This window comes from Festucalex cinctus, chromosome 1, assembly GCF_051991245.1.
Source record: "Festucalex cinctus isolate MCC-2025b chromosome 1, RoL_Fcin_1.0, whole genome shotgun sequence".
Classification (NCBI taxonomy): Eukaryota; Metazoa; Chordata; class Actinopteri; order Syngnathiformes; family Syngnathidae; genus Festucalex; species Festucalex cinctus.
The window spans coordinates 36,907,774-36,934,506 of NC_135411.1; the positions used below are offsets into that span (position 1 = coordinate 36,907,774).

Genomic DNA, 26,733 nt, shown 5'->3' on the forward strand with positions numbered 1-26,733 from the left:
GGTGTAGTTATATTACTTTAAAAAAACACTCACCCCTCATCGGGCGGTTTCGGGCATTTAGTGTTGGTGTTGTTGTGTGTGCCCCTCGGCAGTCGGCATTGCAAGCAGTTCTGACACAAAAGCGAGTGGCACCGTACTTCCTACTTCCTGTAATCCTAAAATGTAGCTGGGTAAAAGGCGGGTTACAAATTGTTAAAAGTTTCTGATGTTTTCTGGCGTCCTCCCTGCTAAATTAACCAGACATAACATGACAGGATTTCAAGCTCTCCTCTACTTCAACTTCTCGAAGGAAGCTCGCTCGATTAAACCTCTCTCTCTTTTGCGCTCATGACGTGCAGTAGCTGATACAAATCACTTCAGCATGTAAAACAAAAATACAAAACCGAAATTAATCATTCTCAAAACAAATAGTAATTGCAAGTTTATTAAAAATACGTATAAACAACGTGTTAGATTCCTTTCCTCCGTGACCGGGCGGGTATCACATGACTACTAATGCGTAAAAAGTGTTTCCATTACACTTTTGTGAAATACTTCTTTTTCGATACGTCTCAAAAACCACCTCATGAGAGCACAAACACTTTTTTTGCGATATTTGAGAGTTTTTTCGCAAATCCGGTGTTTCCATTACCAACTTACTTTTGCGAAACATGCCTTTTGCGCAAAACTGAGGGTAATGGAAACGCACCTATTGTTGTTAAGAATCCTTTTGAGTCCATTCTTGTCTTTAAGATTGATTTACTTACTAACAAAACAAATATACAGTGAGACACGGTAAGAAAACCGTGTGTCTCTGCAGCTCAACACTGCTTGACTGACTTTCTTACTGAACACAACATACATCAGCATAAGTAATAACATACATCATCGTAAAGGAAGAATAGCATCATAACTATGACTTGTATGATATGTCCTTTGGCTTCTAACCCATACAGCTACTATGCTTCCTTTCTATTTAAAGATACTGATCCTCCAGTCCTATTGGGAGCTGTACACACCTATCAATTGTGATTGCATAGACAAGTTGCCATGTAGCTGTAAATAAGTCCAACTGTACTAACAGTCTGTTAGTAGCTCTAATCTTTTTACAGCTATTCAGCAGAATTTTGCTTCTCTGGAAGGTAAGATGTGAGAAACTTATTGGCTGCTGAGTCGAAGGAAGCGCGGTTAGTAGTCTGATATTGTGACATCTGTGGCTGCTTCAGTTTCAACTTCATATCAGTTACAGTTTAGTCATAGTACAGCTGTACAAAAAAAAACGTTATTTCCACTTTTTCTCTTCCTTTCCATAAATAGATAGCTTCAGTTACTGGTTTGTTTCATGGTAACTGTAGTCGCCATAGTATATGTCACCTGGTGTGTGTGGTTGCTATGGTGATGTGTGGGTGTGTTGGTCACATGACGGGTGGTGATTGCCGGGAGCTTCAAATAGACGTGTTTCCCGTCAGTTAGTAGTGAGTCGAGCTGGGTAGCCGTATTTTTTGTTGACCGCAAGACACAACGCAAGCCCGTTAACCTGTATGGCGGTTCTGCACCATTGCCCATAAAAAGTTGATTAAATCCACCAAAGAGCATTTGAGACTCGATCGTGCCTCTTTTTTGATTTCACAAGCCGGACATCGCAACACAGCGCGTCATCAAGTACAGGACCCACCGTCTCACTCTCGGAAGCGACAAGGCTGCTTGGGGTCGCTACATTTTTGTCAACAAAAAAACTGGCATCTAAGGAAAGACATCACTCGCAATACAAGCCACGAAGGAGTCCGGACATCGCAAAGTAAGTGCGACCTTGCCACACCACTTACGTCGTTCACGCGGAGCACCGTGCCACACCCAAACGCCACCTTAAAAACAGGTAAGCCACCTGTTTCTTGTTTGCTTGTGGTTAAGGAATCCGACTTGTGCATATTTAATGTTGGAGTGTCTTGCTGCTGGGAAGTAGCTGGATGAATAAATGCTCATCGGATAAAGTGGCCCGTGCGTGCGCTTGTTATATGCGCGCTGGAATGAAGTCCGTTGTTGTGAATTAAATAATGCGATGCGATTGGAGTTTCAAAGGAAGATGATGATGATGATGATGACGCTGTTTTGTTGAAATTAAAAGCCCTAACGTCACACACTGTGGATTTATTTGATGCATTTTTGGAAAGCTGATTAATAAGGAGGTCAAAATGAGTCAAACAAATAGTGGAGCCTCGTGTTCTGAAATGGAAACAAGGAAAAGGAGAGAAAGTAAACTCACTGAAAAGGCGTTGGTTTACAAGTTGGAAACATTGCAAAATAAACGAAAAGGATTTGTGAATAAAATAAAAGGATTGATACCAGATATGAAAGAGCTAATAAGGAAAATGCTTTTCAAATAAAGGAATTATTGGGGACATTGAATAGACTTTGTGAATGTGCTTACAGTGTTCATAATGAATTGTTACCACTTCTGCCACAAGATGAAATGGACAAACAAGTGGAATGGCTGTCGAGTGTAATGAAATATGCTCAAACATTTCAAAATGAAACAAAACGCTGGATACAAGAAATTGAACAGGAAACCGCTGAAATGAATGAGACCAAGTTCATTGTGGAACAAACAATTGTGGAACAAACGGAAACAAACCAACCTGCGTCAAATGTTTGTGATGCACATGAAGACGACATAAAACCAAGTGACAGTATCTCCAATGTTGGATCCCATGAAACCTCTTGTAGCATGCGCTCTACAACCTCATCTGCATGTTTAAGAGCTGAAGCTGAGCTGGCTGCTTTAGCCACAAGACAAAGACTATTGGATGAGAAACATGCCTTGGAAGAAAAGGAACAGCAACTGCGTAAAAGGAAGGAACAATTACAACTAAATACAGAAATTGTGGAGAAAATGGCACAGTTAAGCATACTCAAAACACAAAGCACCACAAGTAGGAAAACCTCAAAGGCTTCGGATGGAATGAATTCATATTTGAAAAAAGACAAGTCTCAACAGCAACTTAATGCAAATGCAGATGAATTCCATCCAGCAACTGGTGCAAAGCAGAAAACGAACAACGATGGGAAACAAAAAATGGTTCATCCTACTGTAATTGATAAAACATCCTCATATAACCAAGTTCAACAATCTGCATTTAAAACAGAACCAACCAATACGCAGTATGTTTCTCAACAACCCATCTCAAATGAAAACACACCTAATGTGGGAAATGAAGTTCTTGGTATTATGAGAAAGCAAAATGAAATAACAACTCTGCTTATACAGCAGCAATGCCTCGCAGCTCTACCAAAGCGAGAGATCCCTGTATTTGATGGTGAACCATAACAATATCATGCATTCATTAAAGCATTTGAAAATGGAGTGGAAAGAAATACCACAAATAATTCAGATCGTCTGTACTATTTGGAACAGCATACTAAAGGACATGCAAAACAACTTGTGAGGAGCTGTCAATACATACATCCAGATTATGGATATTCAAAAGCCAAAACATTACTGCAAGTGCAGTTCGGTAATGAACAAAAGATTGTCTTTGGCTACATGAATAAAGCACTGTCATGGCCTGCAATAAAACCAGAAGATGTGAAGTCACTGCAAGATTACAGTTTATTTCTCAGAGGATGCTGTAATGTTATGGAGGATGTACAGTATCTACATGATTTGGACATGCCTTCGAATATGCTAAACATCATAAAAAAGTTGCCATACAAGCTCAGAGACAAATGGAGAAGCCAAGCTTGTGAGCTTCAAGAACAACAGCAACGAAGAGCAAGATTCAGCGACATTACGGATTTCATTGAAAGACAAGTCAGAATTCTATCAGACCCTGTTTTCGGCAATATACAAGATTCTCCTATAATGACAAATAAAGGAATATACAAACAAAGCTTACCACCTCATTCCAAAAGAACAAGTTGTGCTACCACCGTTGGACCTGTTGATAAAAAAACCTCAGCCTGTGGAGGCGGTTAAAAAAATCAAAACGTCAGAAATTAATACATGCATTTTCTGTGGTGCAGGACACACACTAGTCACGTGTGTACTGTTGGGTAGAATGGCACATGAGAAGAAGATTGAATTCTTAAAGGAAAATGGCATTTGCTTTGGCTGTTTGTGTGTAGGACACATTAGTAAGCATTGTCACAAAAGGATTTCCTGTCTAAAGTGTAGCCTGAAACACCCGACTTTACTCCACAGAGAAAAGGATTCAGAGCATGCTAAGGGAGAGGCGGAGGTTGGTGTCGATAGGCTGGTGTCAAGTGGTCTTACAGGGGCTGGAGAGCAAGACTGTAAGCTGCCGATTGTGCCTGTCCAGGTGAAATCAAAAAAGGGATGCAAAATAGTCAACACCTATGCTTTTCTGGATCAAGGGAGCACAGCGGTGTTTTGCACAGAAAGTCTAATGGAAAAATTGCAACTGACAGGAAGAAAAGGACGCGTTCTTTTACGCACTATGGGCCAGCCAAAGATTGTGAGCAGCAACACATTGTTGGGATTGGAGGTGGCTGCGCTACATGGGGACGAGTTTATTGAGTTGCCCAAGGTTTACACACAAGAATCCATGCCAGTATATGAAGGAAATATTCCCACAAAAAGGGATATTAAAAAATGGCCTCATCTAAAACACATTCACCTACCACAAATCGATGCAGTAATCGAGCTCCTGATTGGAACTAATGTCCCAAGAGCCCTGGAGCCATTGGAAGTGGTGTCTAGTGTAGATGGAGGACCGTTTGCCACAAGGACTATGCTGGGATGGACAGTGAATGGACCTCTAGGAAGCAGCAGTGAAAACCACAGTAAACAACCACAGGTTTCTGTCAACAGGATCGCTGTTGTGACTCTAGAGGAGCTTTGGCAACAACAGTTCAAGAATGACTTCCCAGAGTGCACTTTAGATGAACAACCTTCCATGTCAAGAGAAGATCAGCGTTTTCTGGATTCAGTGAACAACACTGTAAAACATGTGAATGGCCACTACCAGCTTAGCCTTCCATTGAAACGAGACACCATCTGCATGCCTGATAATAGAAAAGTGGTGGAGCAGCGTCTACAGTATCTGAAACGGAGGTTTCAGAAGAACGCAACATTCTACGACGACTATGTCACCTTTATAAACACTCTTTTTGCAAAAGGCTATGCTGAGAAGGTGCCTGAGGAGGACCTGGACCGTGCTGATGGAAAGGTGTGGCATGTTCCACACCACGGAGTCTACCATCCCACCAAAGCAAAACTCAGGGTTGTGTTTGACTGCGGAGCAAGTTACCAAGGAACATCACTGAATGCACAACTTCTCCACGGCCCTGATTTGACAAGTTCCTTGATTGGTGTGGTGACACGCTTCAGGAAGGAACCTGTGGTGATGATGGCAGACATTGAGTCAATGTTTCACCAAGTAAGAGTAACCCCTGATGACACAGATTTGCTCAGATTCCTCTGGTGGCAAGATGGAAATTTGGAAACGCAACCTGTTGAGTACCGAATGAAAGTGCACATATTCGGGGCCACATCATCTCCTAGTTGCGCCAACTTTGCCCTTCGAAAGTGTGCAGAAGACTACGGACATCACTATGATCAGAAAACGGTACACACGATCCTTCACTGTTTTTACGTTGATGACTGTCTTGTTTCCGTATCCACAGAGGAAGAGGCTGCGTCATTACATCAGGAACTGGTCTCTTTATGCTCCAAGGGAGGATTTACTCTCACAAAATGGATGAGCAATAAAGCAAGTGTGTTGGAAACCATCCCTGTGACACTGAGAGCAAAAGGGATTGAGCAGCTGGACATGGAATTAGATGACCTGCCTATGGAAAGAGTGCTTGGACTTGAATGGTCTATTCAATCCGACTCATTTCGGTTCAGGGTTAAGCTTAAAGACTCTTCAAATACATTTTAGTTCATCTAACCTTTCCTTTTTTCCTAGGCTTAAGTAATTAATTGAGTAGTATTGAGTACTTTTACAAAAGTTTTTTTCCCCCTCCACAATTGTACTTTCACTGAATTCCCTGCTAGTTTCTTCTCAAGGATTTGTATTTTTTTTAATTATTTTTTTTGGCGCAATTCCTTTGTAGCACACGTGGGCTGCCGATCATAGCTGTGCATGACATACTATGACAATGAGTCATACTACGCTTCGTTTGAGCTTTTACAACTACTATTTGGGCTAAGTATTCGTGTAGCAAAACATGTAAGTGTCGTTCATGTAATGTGACTAGACTAGAGGAACTTCGGTGGCTGACGTTTCCTTGAATGCAGAAGAGTGACAGGGTCTAAGAATATGAAGATGATTACTACCTTACAAAATTAAATAACAGCCCAAGTATGTTTCCATTGAGGATATTATATTATATATGTTTAAGAACCTAACAAGAGAATGCAATCTGCCCCCCCCCCCCCCCCCAAAAAAAAAAGGCGGGGGGGGTTATTTGATAGGACAAATGATTTATAATACCATAATATTTTATGAACCTAAAACTACTTGGCATCGGTATCGGTGATATTGGCAATATCTATACCAAAATCTCATGTAACGCACAGCTCTACTGAGGGTTAGAACCATCATTTTAAGGTGGGTGTCATGGCCCCTCCCTCCTCCACTGATCAGTTTCCCAGACAAGCAGGGGAGGGCCCTCTTGATTGGCTGATTGGAGCCACCTGGCTCATTTACTAGAACAGTATCTGTGTGCTCCTCCTTGCTAAGTTCTCACTCTGCCCTCACTCAGGTAACACTCCTCTTGTTTGTTTGTGGTTTTGTGTGGTTGTCTCATTTGCACATTGTTTCGTACACAGTTATCATTTACAATGCTGTGTGTCCCCTGATTTTTGCCACAGGCTTTGAGTTGGCCTGTGACACTTAAGTAGTTTAGCTATTTTTGTGTTGGATTTTGACTTTGAGTACAGCACTGTATGTGGCTTTGGTTATTTTTAAAGTTGAGTAGAGCAAGGAAGGAAGTCTATGTAATGTGGCTTTTAAAAAAAAAACAAAAAAAACAACAACAACAACAAGCAAATCAATATCAGGCGTCAAATCCTGAGTAACAGCCAGTTGCCACGCACTAAACATCCGACATCCAATAGACCTCCAGATCATGTTCATATTGCGTCGGCCGGTCGTGGACCTTATTTCTCCCTATGTGACCGCCAAAATGGGTTGACTTTTGACCTCTAACCATGCCCTTATATGGATGCTGAGCACCAAATAAAAATATCATATACACTGTTTATTTTTTTTGGTGTGTGTGTGTGTGAGACACTCAACTTTTATGTTTCGACTCATATGTGGAAATTCTATCTTGGGTGTGGCGCATATACATAGCTGATATATGATCGGCTCCTCAACAAGCTAGCCTGATAATGATCCTGTTGATTGGAATCAGCTTGTGTTGGAAGAGGTCAACCTGCAGGACTTCAGCCCTCGACGCCCGCCCCCGCTCTAGACTGTTTGAAGTTTGAAGTTTATTGAACATATGCATATATACATATATAATTATATAAACACAAACAAATAAAGAAAGTTAAAAGTAAAAAATAAAAGAAACATCCAATAAATATCGATGTATATGTTCAAGGGAGTAGGAAGAAGTTGAAAACTTATCCAGTCCTACCCCTTATTCTTCATATCCTATCACTTATTTATAATAAATTACATTTTAATAAAAGAAAATATAATCCTACTTGTATAAAAAAAAAAAAAAATAGAAAAATGAAAAATACACAATAGTAACACACATATATACAAATTTCATTACACTCATATCAATACATCAAAGAAAAATAAGTAAATGAATAAATCATTTCTACAATCTTCTTAACTCATATCTGATTTAAATAATATTGAACTTTACTTTTAAACATTTTTTTAAATTCAACAAGTGAATTACATCTTTTCAGGTCAGTTCCCAAGTTATTCCACAAATTAACTCCTTTAACGGAGACACACCTTTGCTTAATATTTGTTCTTGTTTTGGGTTTTTTGTATACACTTGTACCCCTTATCTCATAAGGACAGTTTCTAATTTCAAACAACTTTTGAGTACTGTGGCAGAGTAGATTATTGTATACTTTATACATTATTTGTGCTATTTTAAACTCAACCAAGTCATAAAATTTCATTTTATTTAATTTAATAAATAGTGGATGTGTTGATTCTGTATATTTTGATCTATTAATAATCCTTATGGCTCTTTTTTGCAATTTAAAAACAGTGTCGGTATTTGTTTTATATGTATTTCCACACAATAGGTCAAATATGGTAATAATAATGTATTATATAATGTATATAGTGAATTCATGTTCAGGGCCTCCTTGGTTTTATAGAGTATCCCTATGATTTTTGACATTTTCCTTTTAACATTTTCTATGTGTGGTTTCCAACATAATTTATCATCAATAACTACTCCAAGGAATTTATTTTCATACACCCTTTCTATTTCAATTAAATTCACCATAATTTTAACTTGATGAGTGATTGGTCTAGTACCGAAAACTATGAACTTGGTTTTATTTAAATTTAATGATAATTTATTCATATCAAACCAATTTTTTATTGTACTTAATTCATACTCCACAGTAGTCAGAAGCTGCTTCAAGTTGTCTCCAGAACAGTAGAAAGTTGTATCATCCGCAAACAAGACACTCTTGAGTATTGTCGAGACACAACAGATATCATTCATATACAATATAAATAATTTAGGGCCCAGCACAGACCCCTGAGGAACTCCATGTGTAATCTTCAATTGTTTTGAATTTGTATTATTAAGCTGCACATACTGATATCTATCATCCAAATAACTTTTTATCCATTTATATGCTAAGCCTCTTATACCATATTTCACTAATTTATTCATTAATATAGAATGGTCTATGGTGTCAAATGCTTTCTTTAGATCCATAAATATCCCAACAGTAAATTTTTTATTGTCTATGTTGGTAGCTATTTCCTCTACAAGTTCCATGACTGCCATTGAGGTGGTCCGTTTTTCTCTAAAACTGTACTGATATTCACTCAAAATCTTATGTTTCTCAATAAAATTATCCAGTCTATATAAAAATAATTTTTCTAGAATTTTTTAGAACTGTGGCAACAATGATATTGGTCTATAGTTACTAAATATATGTCTATCACCACTTTTGTAAATAGGAATTACTGTCCTATATGTCACTGCAGTTGAGGTCCTGAGGCTAGAGGGAGGGTGCTGTTTAATGTTTTGACTGACACTGGGTTGTTTATATAGTGATTATTAGGTGAGACTCACACCGTGAGAGTATCACCTGACTGTCGGGGGACAGCAATGCACTTGCCGTGCCTAGTCTACCGGAAATAAGATGAAGACTCGCTCGCGCATGTGCGTTTAGGAACAGGAAGTGGTCCTGCTGATCGGCTCAAAGTAAGTTGCCCCTTTTTATTTATTTTTTTTATAGCTACGTTTATACTTTTTCGTTTCAATGCTGTATTGTGATGTGATCTGTCACTGCAATAGCAATGACATGCTGAGCTCTTTTTAAAAAAAAAAAAAAAAAAAAAAAAAAAGCTATGCGGCTGAAAAATGGTACACGTGTCGGCTACGTGCTGTGCTAGCCAGGAGCTATAGATAGCCACACACCACCACCGGTGTTCGTTGCCACTGTTAACACTTTCTAGATACTTTTTGTCAAATAATTATTCACCTCTTCATATGTTCTCCTTTTCAGATGTATGCTAAAGCGGCGTGGGAGTCTGAGGGTGGCGAAGAAGTGGAGGGCACGTTGCCATTCATTTGGGCCGAACCATTCGATTCCGATGGCCACGTATCAAAGCACACATATGGCTTTAAAACAATAAACCTATTTTAACAAACTGGATTAGTGCACTATATTTTTATTTCATGTATTTTTTTTTATCATTATTTTTTTACACATTTGTCATTTTAAATGATGAATATAGGCCTACATTTTTTAATTTTGGCCTATATAAAGTGACCCGATTTCAACTTTGAATAGACGTCATATATGTCACAAATCTATGGTTGAAATGGCGTTGATGAAATTACGTAATCTGACATTGCAATCTCTACCCAAATGTTTTTTCTACGAATGCCCATTACGTAGAAACAATGTTTATACGTCTGCTTGCTCAGTGGGCAGTTCTACAGTGTCCTTTAAGTGGTTGTCAGTGCATCCTGCAGTGGACAAATTACGGTAAATGCAATTGAAGAATTGCGATTACCCCACTCCTGCAGACAAAACCCCCCCAAAAAACTAGAGAACACACGCGCTCTAAAAGGTCAGATCTTGACCACGTGTCGTGTGATGATTGGCCCGCAGGTTACACATCCCTGATTGAACTGGTCTGTCATGTGCCTCCCCTTAGGATGTGTCCATTATGCAGTTGGATGGAAACTGGCAAAGCCCTCAAAAGGAAATTGTTCCTCTTCGCCTTGGCCACCTCGGTTGTCATCGTTTTCTGGTCGAGCAGGATTGGAATTGGTGTGCTTAACCTCACTGTGTTCATGGGGCCTGCCACCACGTGCCTTGTGCAGGTAAGCGAGGAAACAATCATCCGTCTGCCTGGCACCAAGCATCTATTGGTGTCTGCATACGCGGACCACAGGGTGTCCGGCAAGGATGTGCGCATCATCGGCATCTTCAAGAGGGATTTGGCGCAGGGGTTGCATTGCGTCTTCTGCTGCCAGGGTTCCTTGTCCCGTCGGAGCCAAGCAACGGTTCTACTGCATTCCGACAACTTTGGCTACCCCTATGTCACCACCGACGTACTGTGTCAGACACCGGCCGGCTGCCGAGGGTCGCACGTGGCCCTGGTGCCGTCCCGTCAGAGTGCTACCGCGGAAAACCTGGTGTGGCTTCTTGTGAGGAACCAAAAAGAAGCAGGACAGGAAGAGACAAGCCTGCCGTTCAACTTGACAGTGTGCATCTCCGTCCTGTTCGGAAAGCTCAACAATGTCCTGCAGGCGGCGCAGACCCTGGAGATGTACAGGTTAGCATTTCTCACTTGGAGTTCTCGGGGCTTTGGCGGTTAGGGGTCACTCCATTAGGATATGACGGCATTTGATACAATTACAACACTATGCGATTCAATTCAAAAAGATATTGCATGACAATTCGTCCCAGTACTTGTGCTTCCGCCTTTGTGCCCCTCGGTTGCGCGTTCCCGTAGACGCGTGCGAGTGTGGAGTGTGTGTCTCAGTTGTCTGAAGCATTTCAGAGAGCAGAGATGACCTGCTTGCTCACGCCCATCGGCGGGGTTGCAGGGGTGGGGGTGCAAGTGTTGGAACGTGGCCGGAAACAGCACTGATGTGGGATCATCACTACTGGCAGTTCGAGCTCGCCTCAAACTGCCAGTAGTGATAATGACTCAATGGAAAACCAGCCAAAAATGATTGAGGAGAAATTTGGATTGCCTGCCACATGTAAAGCACTTTTGTTTGGGGGTTTCCTCATTGTTGCCACTCTAGTAAACTGTTTTTGTTTTTGTTTTTTTTGTTTTTTTAATATAAAGTCTAGTAGTGTCAGCACGTCACGTAGAAAAATTACGTAAATACACACTGCACCGGCACGACTATTGCCTTCAGCGCATGCGTAAGGAGTAATTCCCATCCATACCATCGGCGGCGGTAGTCATTATTCCTAAAGGCAACCGAAAACATCTCTTGTGGGGGCGGTACATAAAAAAGTAAATGATACATATCAGTTACTTTTCCTCTCACGATGTCCTCCCACGTGAATGAAACCCTCTGGCTTTTTGCACAGTTTCGTAAATAAAAGTAAATCCTACCTACTTATATCCAGTCGTGCCCCCATGTCATGCCATAGTTTGGCTTCCATACCTTTTATCAGCATACCCTTTAACGGTAATATTATACAATGCCGGCCTCTCTTCAACCAAAGAGACAAAGTCATCTTCTGTCCAGACAGACATTGTACGTTCAAATGTGGAGGGTACAGCAGGGTGACGATGCCCTAAATGAGCGGGAAAAAAATGGTCCAGGCTTTCCATCAGTACTATTTATCCGCGTTCATCACTTCCTCTTCTTGCCCCGTGCGCTGATTCGCTAGCTAACAGCTGTAGCAATTATTGCCCTGTCACCCTCCAAAGTTTTTGTTTATTCCTCCTTTGGAAACATTATACTCTGGGAAAGGTGTGAACGTTCCTCCACAATACCAAAAACCAATCAAGCGGCCAAAACTCTTTGAATTCCATTCCAACAATGGACTAAATTCCACTTTTATAGCCACAGGAAACGCATAACTAGACACCTGTGGAGATCTGAAAGCATTTATTAGGCCAGACCAGCATTTATAAAGTGCCAGAACTGTCTTATCAATTTGTCCAGTTCATTTGTTTGGGGCTACCATAGAGCAAGATCACGCTCAAGTGATAACAATCGGAATTAACCTCAAGACAAGAACCCTGCCCGCTCATCTAATCCAAATTCCACATAATTTTGGATATGCAACAGACTGCGTGTATCTAAACGACATCCAGTGTTTACTTTGTGTATAATGTGTGACCGTGACGTACTTCAGGAGCGCACTGCCAGACGTTGGCCAGTCCCATCTTGTGCGCACGCGAGACTTCACGCCGGCCCCTCAGCAGACCCTGGCCGGGTGATCAAATTCCCCGACGCCGATTCAACATGTCGAATTTGCTGGAACCCCCCGACGTATTCCAACTCAATCCTACTTTACGACAGTAATTTATACACTGATCGGACGGCGCACGCCATCGACCCAACGCTGTCCGACTCCCGACGGGATTCGTGTATCTAAGGTCTTATCCAACTTCCGCAAACGTTGGCTTTTGGGGGAGGGGTGGGTGGGGATTCTTTGTTTTTGTTTTTTACATAGGTGCTTGGTTATCACTGTCAGACATTTTACCAGAAAAAAAAAAAACAAATCAATGTGTGGGGCGATACGTGAGTAATCAATTGAATATTCAACAGAATTCCAAAAAAAAAAAAAAAAAGTGAAACCCCCACTTTAATTCACTCAACACAATATGATGGAATATAATCCAATTCACTGCAATTATAATACGGTATGATTTCACAAGGCCCGCGACCCTTGTGAGGAATAAGCAGCCAAGAAAATGGATGGATGGATTTCACAAGGTATACTCAGTCCGGGGCACATGGTTGTGGGTGCAAGGCCAATTGCTCACATCACGTGCACAGCCGACATCATCCACAAGACGAGTTTTTGCAGTTTCTGTATTAGTGCACTTTGCGCGCCTCAATGTGCCTTATGCACAGACCAGCGAATCAGTTTCTTCGACTGGCTAGTTTTGAATGCAAAAATGACAGGAGCCGCTACGATTGGTCGTGACTCGGCTACTTTCTATCCCACAATGGTGCAAATTTGATGAGCATGTAAAAATATAGCCCTTAGTCTTGACTTTTGACAATCGTCTCCTCAATTTCTCTGTCCGGACTCGGTCTTGAGCATCAAATTCTTGGGCTTGACTCCGTCTAGGCCCTTTTTCCCATATAGACAACCACCACTCAAAGTTTTGGTCTCTATTCCTGATTGAATTGTCGTACCTGTCTAACCAGAGCCATCTACTTCCTCAGGTTGCTTGGTGTGAACAAGGTGGTGATCTACAACACCAGCAGTGGCCCAGAGCTTGATCGCCTGTTATTGAGCTACAGCCAGGATGGCTTCTTGGAGATCGTCCCTTGGCCCATTGACCAGCATCTGACGCCCTCTAGTGGCTGGCTTTTCTCCCAGAGCGGCGGCGATGTGCACTATTTCGGTCAGCTGACCACGCTGAACGAGTGCATCTACAGGTCCATGCAGCGTTCGCGCTATGTCCTGCTCAACGACTTGGATGAGATCATAATGCCATACCAGCACGACGACCTGCCCTCTCTAATGAGCGATCTCGAACGGCAGCATCCTGACGTATAGTCTTTTGTATACCGGCACCAGTTTAGCGTCACCGTGCTGTAGTAAACTCATTTTTGATCTCATGCATCCTCCAGACCAGCGAGTTCCGCATTGAAAACCACATATTCCCTAAGACGCATGTGGAGCCCAGTGGCAGGTTCCAACTACCTCAGTGGAAAGGCGTGCCAGGAATAAATATCCTGCAGCACATCTACAGAGAGGAGCCAGACATGACTATTTATCACCCATACAAGATGATCATTCGGCCAAGGTGGGCTACACAACTTTTAAGTCAGAGGCAATTTTCTTTGTGATCATTTCAGAGGAGTTCTTGTAATTGTGACAGTTTGAACGATTAAAACGTGATGCTTTTGACAGGAAGAGTAGAGAAGTTTTTTTTTTTTTCTTGGATCACAGTTCTGGAATTTGGGCATAAGTTAACCATTTCCATCCCAGGGGAATCCAATATCTGATCTGGAGTTTTCTTAAACTGTAACAACAACAACAACAACAACAAAAATAGCCAAGATAAAGTTTTAGCATAAACACTGTCACAAATCCCCCTGGTTCACATTTGGGGCCCTATTTACAAAGAAGCATAGAAAATAGTGCCCCAGCTGTATAGTTCCAGGAAAGAAGTGGATGTACTCGGTGGTGCTCTCTTTTGTTGATTTGCTAAAGTGCTCTACAGTAGAATGTGTTCAAAAAAAAAAAAAAAAAAAAAAAAAACTCTTCACAGTGAAACACTAGCGAAGAAAGCCTTCCGGAAAGCTCCCCCCGCTTTTGGTGTGAACGTAGCATTAGACTGCGCTAGACTTGCACTGGGCACGAGAATTGGCTCTTGGATTTAAAAACCTTTTTTAAAAACAGCCTTTTTCATGTGTATCCAATGCGTGACAGAATGGAAAAACTACTGGTACTAATATGAAATGGAGATTGTGTCTCCAGGAGGCGGGACATAATGTCTGTGACAAATCATAACGGTATTCTGAAGTTTTCATCAGCAATTTTTGCTCAGTAGTTTCCTGAATAATCGTTTTAAAAATTCTTGGTTTGGCTTGGTTTTGTTATCTAATTTATTTTTATTTTATTTATTTTTGTAATTCAGCCCTCAAAGACCATTTCCTTGGCAACATGAAGTTTGGTAGGCTCATCTTTCACAAGTAAACCCACAAAAATTCAAAAGTAGTCATGTGCGAAGATACACAGGATGTCTTCCATTTTGGTTTCAACTGTGACTGCTGCAAAGGGATGTTCTCAAAACTTTCCCTACCTCTAAAATTGCCATGAGGATTTGTCACAGCTGTCTGAAACATTTTTGTGAGTCACAGAAACTGCTTGAAGACGCAGTGACTACGGCACGAATCAAATCAATAACACTGACAGTTGTTTGTGCCTTTGACAGGTTGGTGGAGCAGACTTCGGTGCATGAAGTGCAGCGGCAATTTGGGCAAAGCTACAAAGTCCCACGGGAAGTGTGCCGGCTCATTCACGTGCGCTCCCCTTTGCAGAACTCCCTGAAGCTGGAGGACCTCCATGTGGATGTGAGACTGTGGGACTTCCATCAAAAACTGATCCCCAATGTGGATCGCGCTTTAAAGAGAGCGGGGCTGCTCAAAACTTAACTTATGACTTATTATTCAATGTGGCTGGAATCCTGAAAAACTCATCAGTCGGGTCACCTGTATTGCAAGTATTTGTTTTTAAAGCTGCAGATCTGAGCTTGACTGACTGATGGATTTATTTTTATTCATTTAGCTCCAGTGAAGAATAAAAGGTGTTTCAAAGTTGTACTGGAAAACAAAGGCAACTGGAAAGGCGTAGGTACTGAAACTGCAGCTTATCAAGATGATGCATTTGCAAATTTCATTTCAACAAAGAAAATCATCAAACCAACATTTACCAGCTCATAGACTGAAATTACATCCTAGAAAATTTTTAAATTGGGAAATCGAATGAGCTTATACAGTGCTTTCTCCACCAAAAGCAAAAATATTTTTTTGTAAAAAAATTTGTTGGACAGAAATTGTCCACTCAGCCTTCAAATACAGTAGTGATGGGATTTTTGACTCTTTTCGGTGAGCCGGTTCAATTGGATCGGCTCAGTGACAAGATCGGCTCTTTTTGGCTCTCAAACGGCTCTTTTAACTTTAGCTTTTTAAATATTTACGACAAATTTACCATACGTTTTGATAAATGACTCGGTGAACTAAATATTGCACTCCACTGACTGCAAATAGCAACAATTATCAAGCAAAGAAAATGTTTTTTTTCTTCCTCATTTTATTGAACAAATTAATAGGCTCCATACAAGAAATAAAATTAAAACTTCAACAACAATCAAAATAAAAATAGTTTTTGTTGAAATAAAAATGAAAAACGGGAAACGAGCCCTAGTGTCTATTTCGAGGCATCTGACAGACAATGATCTGAGAGCCACCCTCGGACATTCTCTCCGAAAGTCCTCTTATAGAGTCAAATTAGCTACACAGACGTGCAGCGATTTCACTGGACGTCATGTCATGCCGTTATTTTTCATTTCCACTATCAAGTTGTGATAGCCATTTAAAGGCCTCGAAATAGACACGGGGGCAGCAAGCTGCCACTGCAGCAGCAGCAGTGACGCGCAGCAAAAGATGAACGGCTTCCGGGTCAAGGAGAAACAAGCTTGCGAAAAATGGCTTACGGCCACATTTCATCTCCCGATTTGTGCTAATTAAACACCTAATAGAACATCGGATAAGGGCTTAATCTCGGGCTTGTTTTCATTTTCATCTCAACAAAAAAGGGAGACGACTCGCTTCTCTTTATTTGTTCATATACATCAAAACAAAAAACAAATCGTATGCATCTTATGTTCAAGTGTGCAGATCCCAAAAACATGGGAAGGAAATCAAGTTTGATTAAATTTATTCCAAAACACAGCTGCAAAAATACAATAGTACACTTACAATGGAAGGAAAGAGCTTGCAAAAGGCAAGAATCAAAACCACCGAAACAAGAATACCCCCCCATTAAAAAAAATAAATAAAAAATTACCACAAAACTGAGGTGAGACTGGAATCAAAGGTGAGGTCGAGACTAGTTGGGCAAAGTCGGTGGATCAGCAAGAGGTTTAGTCCGACAAACTGGTGTACTCACCTGCCAAAGGCAGCCTAATCAACACAAAACACAACACAAAACAGGTGTGTGGGAAGAAAGAAGAAAAAACGTGATGCTCCTCCGCTCTCATTCGTTCCTTGAAGTACGAAATGCATCTTGGGATATATTCAAAGCCAAGCCTTCACCAAGCAACAACCGATGCATCCTTGGTTTAAGCTAGCAATAAAGAACGACATCGTTTATGACAAAGTGTGCCTTAATTGTTTGTAATTGAATAATTAATTTTAAAAAAGAAAAAAGAACGACATCCGGGAATTCAGTGTGGTCTTGGCTTATGCATACTTTCGATTGGAACAGTACTTGGGCCGCCATTGATGACGTCTCGCGAAATCACAAGGATGTAAGTAAAGTTTTTAACCGATGTATGTTGCACAAACACATTTTGAAACATCCAAATAGTAGTACAAATCCATTGAAAGCAAGTCACATGATAAAACTGCGATGAATTACGGAAATACGCCAGCGAGATATGCGTGCTTGGGAAGTACGTTCTTGAGACCGGGTTTACCAAGACGCTGGTCGTTGCGTCACAAGAATGTACTCTCTGTTCTTGATATTGAGAAACGGCCAGCGTCTTGACATCCGTGCGTGCTGTCGAGTTGCGCCGGGGAGTGACGTCATGCATCCGAACAATTTACCCTTTGGAGGACCCAGCCTTGTGAATTTGGACACACACAGGCACAGACAAGGCGAAGCATTGATAGGGTTTCTGTTGTTCTTTTTTTGTTTTTGTTTTTTAAATTATTATTATTATTATTATTATTATCTGTAAATGCAAGGGGTTTAAGAGACATAAAAAGAAAAGGTTTTTATCTGTTTTGTAAAGGAAGAAAGGCAAACATTATTTTCTTACAAGAGACTCATTCTACAAAATTGTCTACACAATGGAGGGAACAGGGCTACAGGCTACAGGCGAGCTAGGCGGTCGCCTAGGGCGCCATCTTGTGGAGGGGGCGCCAAATTGCAGAAAGGAAAAAAAATACAATTTAAAAAACACAAACACAAAAAGCCCTCCCCCCCTCTCGTGTTTTCTAGCATAAAATGTTATATAGCAAATATTTTATTGAGTTCCTTTTTTTTTTTTTATTACTTCTATTTCAAATAAATGACTGTGAGTTCACGACCTGCTGTCCTGGCGCCCTGAACCTGACCCGCTGCTGCCGCTTACAATGAATGAAAGGTAGGGGGAGGGGTCGTATATCATCTCGGAGTGTAGTGGCAGCACTTTAGAAAGATAGATAGATGGTTGGCACACTTGTGTTGTTTATACATTGACATCGACAACAATGAAAAGGTCCAAGCCTTCAGGTGCTGCATTAAGAAAGCGGCGAAAGGAGGAGGAGGAAAAACGGGCCCAGGGTAGAGGTATGTATGTCAGTCAATCATCATTGTTTATAAAATAAACACGAAAATAGCGTTAGCTTCTTAGCTTGCTTGTAACTTGTTTACTGCACCATTACATCCATGCTAGTCGCTACTTTGCACACAAGAGTGGGGCAACGCTTGCTGAGTTTAAACTAAAACAGCCAGTAAGTCCAGATACCTGCAAATGGATTTGCACAAGTCATTGTTTCACATAACCACATTAATTTATTAATTTATTGAAAATAAGAATTATGTGCTGGTTTAATGTAAACATCGATATAGTAAATGCATTTATTTTTTTTTAACTAGATGCGCTGAGAAAATATTTGCAGCCACAACAAGCACCTGCAGAAGCTGTGGTAAACAATCCTTCAGTGTCATCTTCACCAAAGGCTACTGAAAGTAAGTGCATGGATGGTGCATTTAATACAAACAGCCATAATTTCTGACATTGTATTCTATCATAATGCAAATGGATTTGTTTTCCCTGCTTTAACACCAAAATAATTTGAAGTGATGTATTTTGTTTCATGTACAGCTGAAGCAACAGCCAGTCAAGCACCAATCAGCAGTACTTTGAGTGACACAAAGCTCGATCTTCTCGATCCAGGTGACTATTTCAGTTATATCAGCTATTGCTGCATCATGTACAGTGCTCAGCCTATATGAGTATACCACCTTTGAAAAATGTAAAGATTTTGTTCAATATCTCCCCGCGACCCTTGTGAGGAATAAGCGGTCAAGAAAATGGATGGATGGATGGATGGATGTTCAATATCTCAATAAACATAAGAACAATTTCCAAAATATTGACAAAATGTTTTCTGTAGAATACGCACTTGACTCACAACATGAAAGTAAGGTTGTAATAGGATGCATAGATTACAAAATCTTCAATTTAATCAAATTAACTAATGCAAAAAAAAAAGCAACCCACAACAAAAACGACTACATCTAGTATTTTCTATGAGCTCCATGACTGTTATGGGTAGCAACATGTCTGCTAGGCCTGGAATTAACAAGCCTTTTTCTCGGGGTCTACTTATTTGTGCAATATGTACTCTAATAAATTAAAAAACAAAAAACAAACTCTTAGCAGAGATGCAGTCATTTCTTACCTGGCCAAAATCCAATATGTCAAGCATGGAACTTTTAGTTTTTCTAGAGGAGAAAAAACTTCGAGAAATCTATCCCAACATGTGGGTAGCACTCAGAGTGGCCGCTACCATACCAGTGACTGTAGCATCAGCTGAGAGATGCTTTTCCAAGCTTAAACTAATAAAAAACTATTTAAGGTCTACCATGTCACAAGAACGGCTAACTAGAGTGGCACTTATCAGCATCAATCAAGAAGTATCCAGGCAGCTATCCTTGGACGCACCAATTGATGCCTTTGCTGCAAGGAGGTCCCGGCGTGCACGATTTTTTAAGTATTTGCCGTTATGTTCCTAAGTTATTTAGTGAAGTTTTTTTGCACACTATTCACATTATCTGTGAATCGCCTTATTGCCAAAGTTTTACGATATATCAAAGTTTGTATATTGATACATTTACTATTTTTTGTATCTTACACAATTATTAATGTACATAGTGAAAACATTTTGAGGTTTTAAATACTGTCATTTTGCAAAAATTGCAATAAAAAGTTGCATTGCATTGTACTTCTGTTATTTTTCTTATTTTTATTTGTTTGTGGAATTTGGTATTTATTGTGTGGTGTGCTATTAAATATAATATATCTATAATTTTTTTTTTGTGTTTTTTTTTTTATGGGATTGGGGGGGGGGGGCTACCATGTACATTTTCGCCTAGGGTACCAAATCATGTAGGGCCGGCCCTGGGAGGGAATAACGTTTACTGTAGCCATGGCACATCAAGATCAGCAGGGGTCGCTATCTTACTGAATAACTTCTCGGCTGAAGTTGTAACCTGCACAACTGATACAAACGGACATTGGTTAACTTTAATAGTAATTATTGATCATTTATAGTTTGTAATTATCAATGTATATGGTTATAACAACACAAGAGACAACAAGTTATTGCTGGAAAAGATTTCTTCACAACTAGAAGAAATACGTTTTTCACATCGAACAGATAACATTATAATTGGGGGTGACCTAAATTTAACACATCATGACTTCCGAGACAGATTTCCTACTATATTCTCGATTAATCATCCTCATCTAAAATTTACAAATGTTTGTGAAGAACAACAAGGAGTAGTTGACATTTGGCGCCACTTAAATCCGGGAATACGTAAATATTCATGGTTCAGCTTCAGCCCCAATTATAAATTCAAATCAAGAATTGAACTTCGGTTGGTTGCCAATCAGATGTTATGTTATAATATCAGTGCGGATATTTCTGGAGCACCGTTAACTGATCATTGTATTATTGAAATACATTAGACCAAAAACGTAGAGGACTCGTGCAAATTAAGTACTGGAAATTTAACTTAAGTCTGCTAAAAAACGAGACTTACTGAGAACACATTAGATTCGTATCACTACGCGGCGCCCCGCATACAGCTGATAGACGCGCACTAATCTACAAGTTGTTTGTCTTTTCGAAGGCAGAAGGATCAGCTGTCTGCAGCGCGTCAATTAGCTGTCTACAGGGCGACGCGCAGTGATACGAACGAACAGAAAAGTAGGGCCTAGCAGTAATGGAGTCTGACTTTTTTTCAGAAAAGGAGTTTAATGATGCAAATGTATCACTCTTTTGAACACAAATAGTTTTTAGAAGAAAAACGCTTTATTTCCGAGACCCCAGCCAGCTTGCTGGACTATTTTCCTCTCGTCCAACACCGGACCAGAACTCGTGTCACAGAACGCTGTCAGGTGTAAGTCAGTGATGATTGCACACACCGGAGGTGAGGATGAAATAGAGATTCATGTCAAAAAAGCCAAACTATCCCTTTAATATTGAAGACAACATCTGTTTGTTCTGTGATAGTGATATTGAAACTACTGACCATATGTTCTTTTCATGTCCAATAAATGAATTATTTTGGGAGGATGTAAGTCTTTGGATTACGCCTGTGTTCACTTCATTTCCAGCTTCTTTATCCAGAGATCACATAACTAAAATGAGGAAATATCTATAAATCTCATTTTATGTATGGCAAAATTCTTCATTCACAAGAAAAAGTTTAAAAAATCGCACCCCGTTTTTCAAAATTTTGTAAACAAATTTGGTATGAATATTAAATCTTTACAATTGATTAAAAGGCCTAAAGTACAAAGTATATAGCCTATAATATTTTGAAGAAATTACCTTTTGTACCGAGTTGAATGTCCTGATTTCATTTTTTTGTAATGTCATTTATATTTTATTTTTGTTTTGTGTGTGTAATTTACTGCGATTGGCTGGCAACCAGTCCAGGGTGTCCCCCGCCTACTGCCCAGAGCCAGCTGAGGTATAGGCGCCAGCACCCCCTGCGACCCTAGTGAGGATAAGCCGTCAAGAAAATGGATGGATGGATATGTAATTTACAATTGTGTGTCCATTGTATGTTTGATTCTTTGTGAACTACTGTTCCCTTGGCAGTTATTGTTGATCTGAATTGAAAAATGTTTGATTGTTGCCAAGTTTGTATGTCACAGTAAATTTAAAAAAAGAAGAAGAAGATAATGATAATAATCAAAAAACTTTCGCAATGTCTGTTTCATTTTGTGTGTGAACATGTTTTGACCTATGTTGTTGCTGTAGTTAGCGATCCAAGATGGCCGATCGTCTGCGCATGCGGGTCACAGATCGTGCAGGGGTCACAGTTAGCGTCTTGACACCACTGCTTGACACCTATACACATAGCATGGACACAAGGACAATTCAACGTTCGATAAACACAGATATATGTCCCGTCACACGTCCATAGACATAAGACATAGGCGCAAAAACATATTTTTGGCACTCATGAAACCCCATAGGATTCCCCAACCGTCTGTCCGTGGCAGTCGTCGGTCAAAAGCACTCATTCACGGGGGCATTTGCTCAGAAAAGAAAATCGCTGCGCATCAAAGGTTTTATTGTGATGTACGCTGACATGTGTGACGTTTGATATACCTTTTGTCCTTTGAGGCCACCTTGCATAGTGACGTCAGAAGCGGGGTAGGCGTGTGTTTCCAGAGCTGTGTGTACTCCCCGCCCACTCCCAAGACTTCAGCTGCTTCTCGGGTTCAGTGATTTCGAGGCACCACGTAGGCAGCAATTATAGAGTGGAAAACGCAGCCGGTGGTGATTGTTTGAAACGCTGAACCTATGGATTGACATTTTTATTTTATTTTTACACTAAAGACTTGGTCATTTGTTGTTGAATAGCGCAGCAACGATAGATTTTGTTTTGTTTAAGTAGCGTGGAAGTACAAGCAGGTGAGTTTTGCAGTAGTTGTACAGTTTAAATGCACTCGCGTCTCTTTCTCCTCGCCGAATCTTGGAAGTCGAATTTTACTTCAGGTGCAGTTAATATTTCAGGTGCACCTAATAGCCTACTGATATATAGGAAACCTGATCTAAATCGACATTTCTCCCAACTGTTGTGTTAAACTGCAGGTTTTATTTAATCGCCGTTTGTTTTACGGATAAGGCAAACACAGGAGTCGGGGATTGGGCATTAGGGACGTTTCTTTGCATGTTGTCATTGCAGTAAGTAGCTCATCAAAAGCAGACCATACTGACTACGACTGGTGGTTTTGTTTTTGGCAGTTGGTTTCATAGAGCAAGTTATTAACACGACGCCCAAGTTGGCCCCACGGTCGCGCTCCCGTCAAATCATCTTTTCATACCACCTTGAAAGTCGCAATTGCGCTATCTCGCCTGTAGATAGCAGCGTTTGCCATTGCGTCGTGTTATTAACGGACTTGTTAACGGCCGTGTCACGCAGGAGGGTTACTGGAAAATATAGACTTAGAAATATTTTTATTTTAGATGCTTGAAGGGCCTTCATGTGTTTATTCGGTAAAAGGATAGGGCAGAAATGACTTGACAAAAGCACCAAAATTACAGTCAGCCTTTAGGATCTCCACACAACCGTGGATAAAAAAATAAAAATAAAAAAACAAAACAAAAACGTGACACTGTAGTAGGAGGGTGGCTGATCCAAATCAGGATTGTTTAGACACTATAGTCTTACCTATTGTAACATACTTTAAGCATTGGTATCCACTTAACTCCATAGCATGGCACATTTGCGGATGGATTTGGTAATCCAGCGTTCTAATTTACAAGCTGACTCGTGTTTTCCTCCCCCACTCTTGTCTCTCCAGGCCTCCAGTGACGCTGCAACAGTCTGCTGCCCCCAGGCCACACGGCCCTTCTCATCCGTGCACACTTGCCCTCACAAGCGAAGTCAGGCAGGAGTGGAACTCTCAGGGTGGATTCTTCCACTGGTCTGGACAGCAACATGGGCAACCAGTTTACAGACATTGCCCCCAACACCACATTCCTCCCCAACCTTCAGTCCTTGCACATCGTTGTGATCGGTTTGGACAACGCAGGGAAAACCTCACTGCTCTACAGACTCAAACTGCGGGAATTTGTCGAGACGATCCCCACCAAAGGCTTCAACATGGAGCGCATTAAAATAGCCATGGGGAATTCCAAAGCCAACACATCGACTTTCCAGGTGTGGGATGTTGGCGGTCAGGAGAAATTGAGGCCTCTCTGGAAATCATACACTCGGAGGACTGACGGGCTGGTGTTTGTGGTGGATGCAGCTGAAGCCGAGCGAATGGAGGAAGCCAAGATGGAGCTTCACAGGATAAGTCGGTCTGCTGAGAATCTTGGGGTGCCTGTGTTGGTTCTGGCAAACAAACAGGACCTGGAATCAGCCATGTCAGCGTCGGAGGTAACACCCCCCCCCCCTCATTAAATTGTGTTAGGAATGCTGCGATTGACACTTGTACACAAAAAACAGTCCTTGTCAAGTATTGGTGGGGGTTGAAGGCAATGAAACCCTGGGGGACACACTTTTTTTTTTTTTTTTTTTTTTTTGGCCATACTACAATAAACTGTAATCGCACATCCACTTCAGTGGGTGGCAGTGGCTCTTTCTTTCTTTTTCTTTCTTTCTTTCTTTTTCTTTCTTTTTCTTTCTTTCTTTCTTTCCAGGCAAATTGATGCACTTCAACTCAATTGAACAGACTAAAAAACAATGTTAAAGTATCCTTCGTTCTAAGTTGAGCTACATTTGTTTATTTTTGTTTTCTTTAATATTAATAAGGGTACAAATTTACTATTTATAGCCATGTCAAGTCATCTTTATAGCACTTTCAAACAATTACGGTAGGGGAGTTGGTCAGGGTGAAATATTTTCTTCTTTCTAAGGGAGGCATTGTGTGAATTTCCTGCAATGAATTAAACAATTTCATTTTATATTTGGCAGTTTACAGTGTGTTTGTTTCTCTGGTTTAGAGATTTAAAACTAAAACAGATATTTATTTAAAAAATTTGTCTGACAATAGTAGACTTGAGTGTCTCATGTTGCCAACTACTGGTAGGAATAAATATTGTAATTCTAGTGCCATTGTGCTGGGGAATGTGAATGAATAGTTCTGATAAGGGCGGGTCTGTTCACCAAACTTAAAAAAAATTATGACGAAACCGCAGACGTTCCCCCCCCATTAAGACTTTTGAAATTAAACCTTCAAATATATTTCTAAAACTGCAGCGACTATTTATTTTTGCTATTTTCCTGAAAGGAGGAATTATGAACCCCCCTCCCTTTGAAAACAGTTCCCATGTGTCCTAATACTAAATTTGGCAAGAATCAAGAATTACAGCATTCTTCTCTGTTAATAACCTTTTTGAAATAACTGGTTTCGAGGTGTGGTTTTATCTCATGCAAATGAATCAGCACTGTTCGACAACAGCTCCCCCCAAATGCAAGGTGTGTTAGAAGCAGGTAGGGCTACCATGATGACCAGGGGCAGTGCTAGGTGGGGTGTTGTGTGTACTTGGGCTCGACTAAGTTCATAGTTTGAAACGTACTTTGGAACTAAGAACAAAACAATCTGAAAAAATAATGTGGAGAATGTGAAATTTTATTTCCAGACTCCAATATACGTGGAAGCAACAAACTTTAGCTATCAGCAGTCTGGTAGTCCAAATGTTTGTAATTCAACTGTTAGTAGGGTATCGTGTCATTCTATCATCTATATGTTTGACTGCTATCAACAATCATTGTCACTGGAAGAAAACACTCTGCTCTTGGTGAGCACTATGTTTTGAGCATAAAATAGTATTGGTGTTTGTGGTCACCATTTTGTTACCAGTAGAAATGGTGCTAATGTGGCTAATCTTGTGGTTCCCTCTCTCAGGTGGAGAAAGTTCTCTCGCTCCATGAAATGAGCTCATCCACGCTACACCACACACAAGGCTGCTCAGCGCTGGATGGTCAAGGCCTGCAGTTGGGCCTGGAAAAACTCTATGAGATGATCCTGAAGCGGAAGAAGATACTTCGACAGAGCAAGAAGAAAAGATGAGGGGAGGAAGGTGGCGTTAAACGTTGATGGGAATGCAATTGTATGCACAGTTACAGTGGAAATAATGTCACTAATTTGGAAGGATACAGTCCGCTTGTTGAACAGGGATGACATTCCGGAAGAGTACGAGCACGAATACGAGCACGAATACGAGCTTTCCTCATCTGCCTGTTGAAGAGACTTTCCCTTCTATAGGAACAGACAGATTTGAACGTGTGCAATATATGATACGCTCACTGATGCACTCACTCCAATGTTGAAGGATTTGTTGGACTTTTTTTTTTTTTTTTTTTTTTTTTCCTTCAGTAGTTTTAGGGTAATTTTTGTTCACTTTATGTTGCATGTTGTCACCCAGTACATGGTTGGGAATATAAAAAAACACTCGCACGCATACCTTTGTTTGTTCATGGAGGAAGTGTTACGCTATTAGAAACTTGAAACTACCCAGTATTTGAAAAGCTGGCTGAGATCTGTCATAAAAACGCAAACTGGACATTTACTAACCATCGAAGACTATGACTGACCAGTAATGCTTGTGGAGTTGCCCCCCGTTCTCACAGCTGGGTGTTTTTCATGGTTGGTTTAGTTTCTTTGCTAAAACAACTTTTTATATCTTGTTTTGTAAAATGTTGAAAAATAAATAAATTATTGACTGACATTGGCATTAACATTTGGTATTTGTTTAAATTGGTCTTTTATGTTAACCTCATCCAATTTAGTTGTATCAAGCAGTACAATTACAAGATGGTGCCTACCAAGTCGAAATGGCGAAAGTTCAAGTTGAAGTCAATTAGTTGACTTTTTTTTTTTTTCTTCTGCTTTTTCAGTACATGCCATTGATATGGACTCTGTGAAGGCT

General features: G+C 40.5%; 2 protein-coding genes across 9 annotated transcripts in view; both read left to right on the forward strand.

Annotated features, from left to right (window-relative positions):
* Positions 1-15,591, forward strand: part of LOC144026613 (uncharacterized) — a 33,044-nt gene extending 17,453 nt beyond the window's left edge. For 3 of the 8 annotated variants that reach the window (XM_077533458.1, XM_077533476.1, XM_077533452.1), the window contains 4 exons: positions 10,332-10,955; positions 13,549-13,879; positions 13,960-14,135; positions 15,270-15,591. In XM_077533458.1, coding sequence (XP_077389584.1) covers positions 10,333-10,955; positions 13,549-13,879; positions 13,960-14,135; positions 15,270-15,489 — 1,350 coding nt within the window. In that variant the 5' untranslated portion in view covers position 10,332 and the 3' untranslated portion in view covers positions 15,490-15,591. Of the gene's footprint in view, positions 1-927; positions 1,122-3,644; positions 6,706-9,216; positions 9,370-9,673; positions 9,822-10,331; positions 10,956-13,548; positions 13,880-13,959; positions 14,136-15,269 lie in introns of those variants that run through there. The other 5 variants (XM_077533487.1, XM_077533441.1, XM_077533445.1 and 2 more) reach the window with 5 other exon arrangements.
* Positions 15,592-22,516: 6,925 nt separating this feature from the next.
* Positions 22,517-26,530, forward strand: LOC144026736 (ADP-ribosylation factor-like protein 4D). The gene is made up of 3 exons (XM_077533692.1): positions 22,517-22,764; positions 23,658-24,238; positions 25,710-26,530. Exons 2-3 carry the CDS (start codon positions 23,795-23,797, stop codon positions 25,872-25,874), a joined length of 609 nt encoding a protein of 202 aa, XP_077389818.1. The 5' UTR covers positions 22,517-22,764; positions 23,658-23,794; the 3' UTR covers positions 25,875-26,530.
* Positions 26,531-26,733: the final 203 nt, after the last annotated feature.

Excerpts from the sequence above, each read along its gene's own strand:
- LOC144026736 (XM_077533692.1), top strand. The coding sequence starts at position 23,795 with ATGGGCAACCAGTTTACAGACATTGCCCCCAACACCACATTCCTCCCC. Across the intron at positions 24,239-25,709 it reads CAGCCATGTCAGCGTCGGAG|GTGGAGAAAGTTCTCTCGCT; the intron begins GTAACACCCCCC and ends TCCCTCTCTCAG.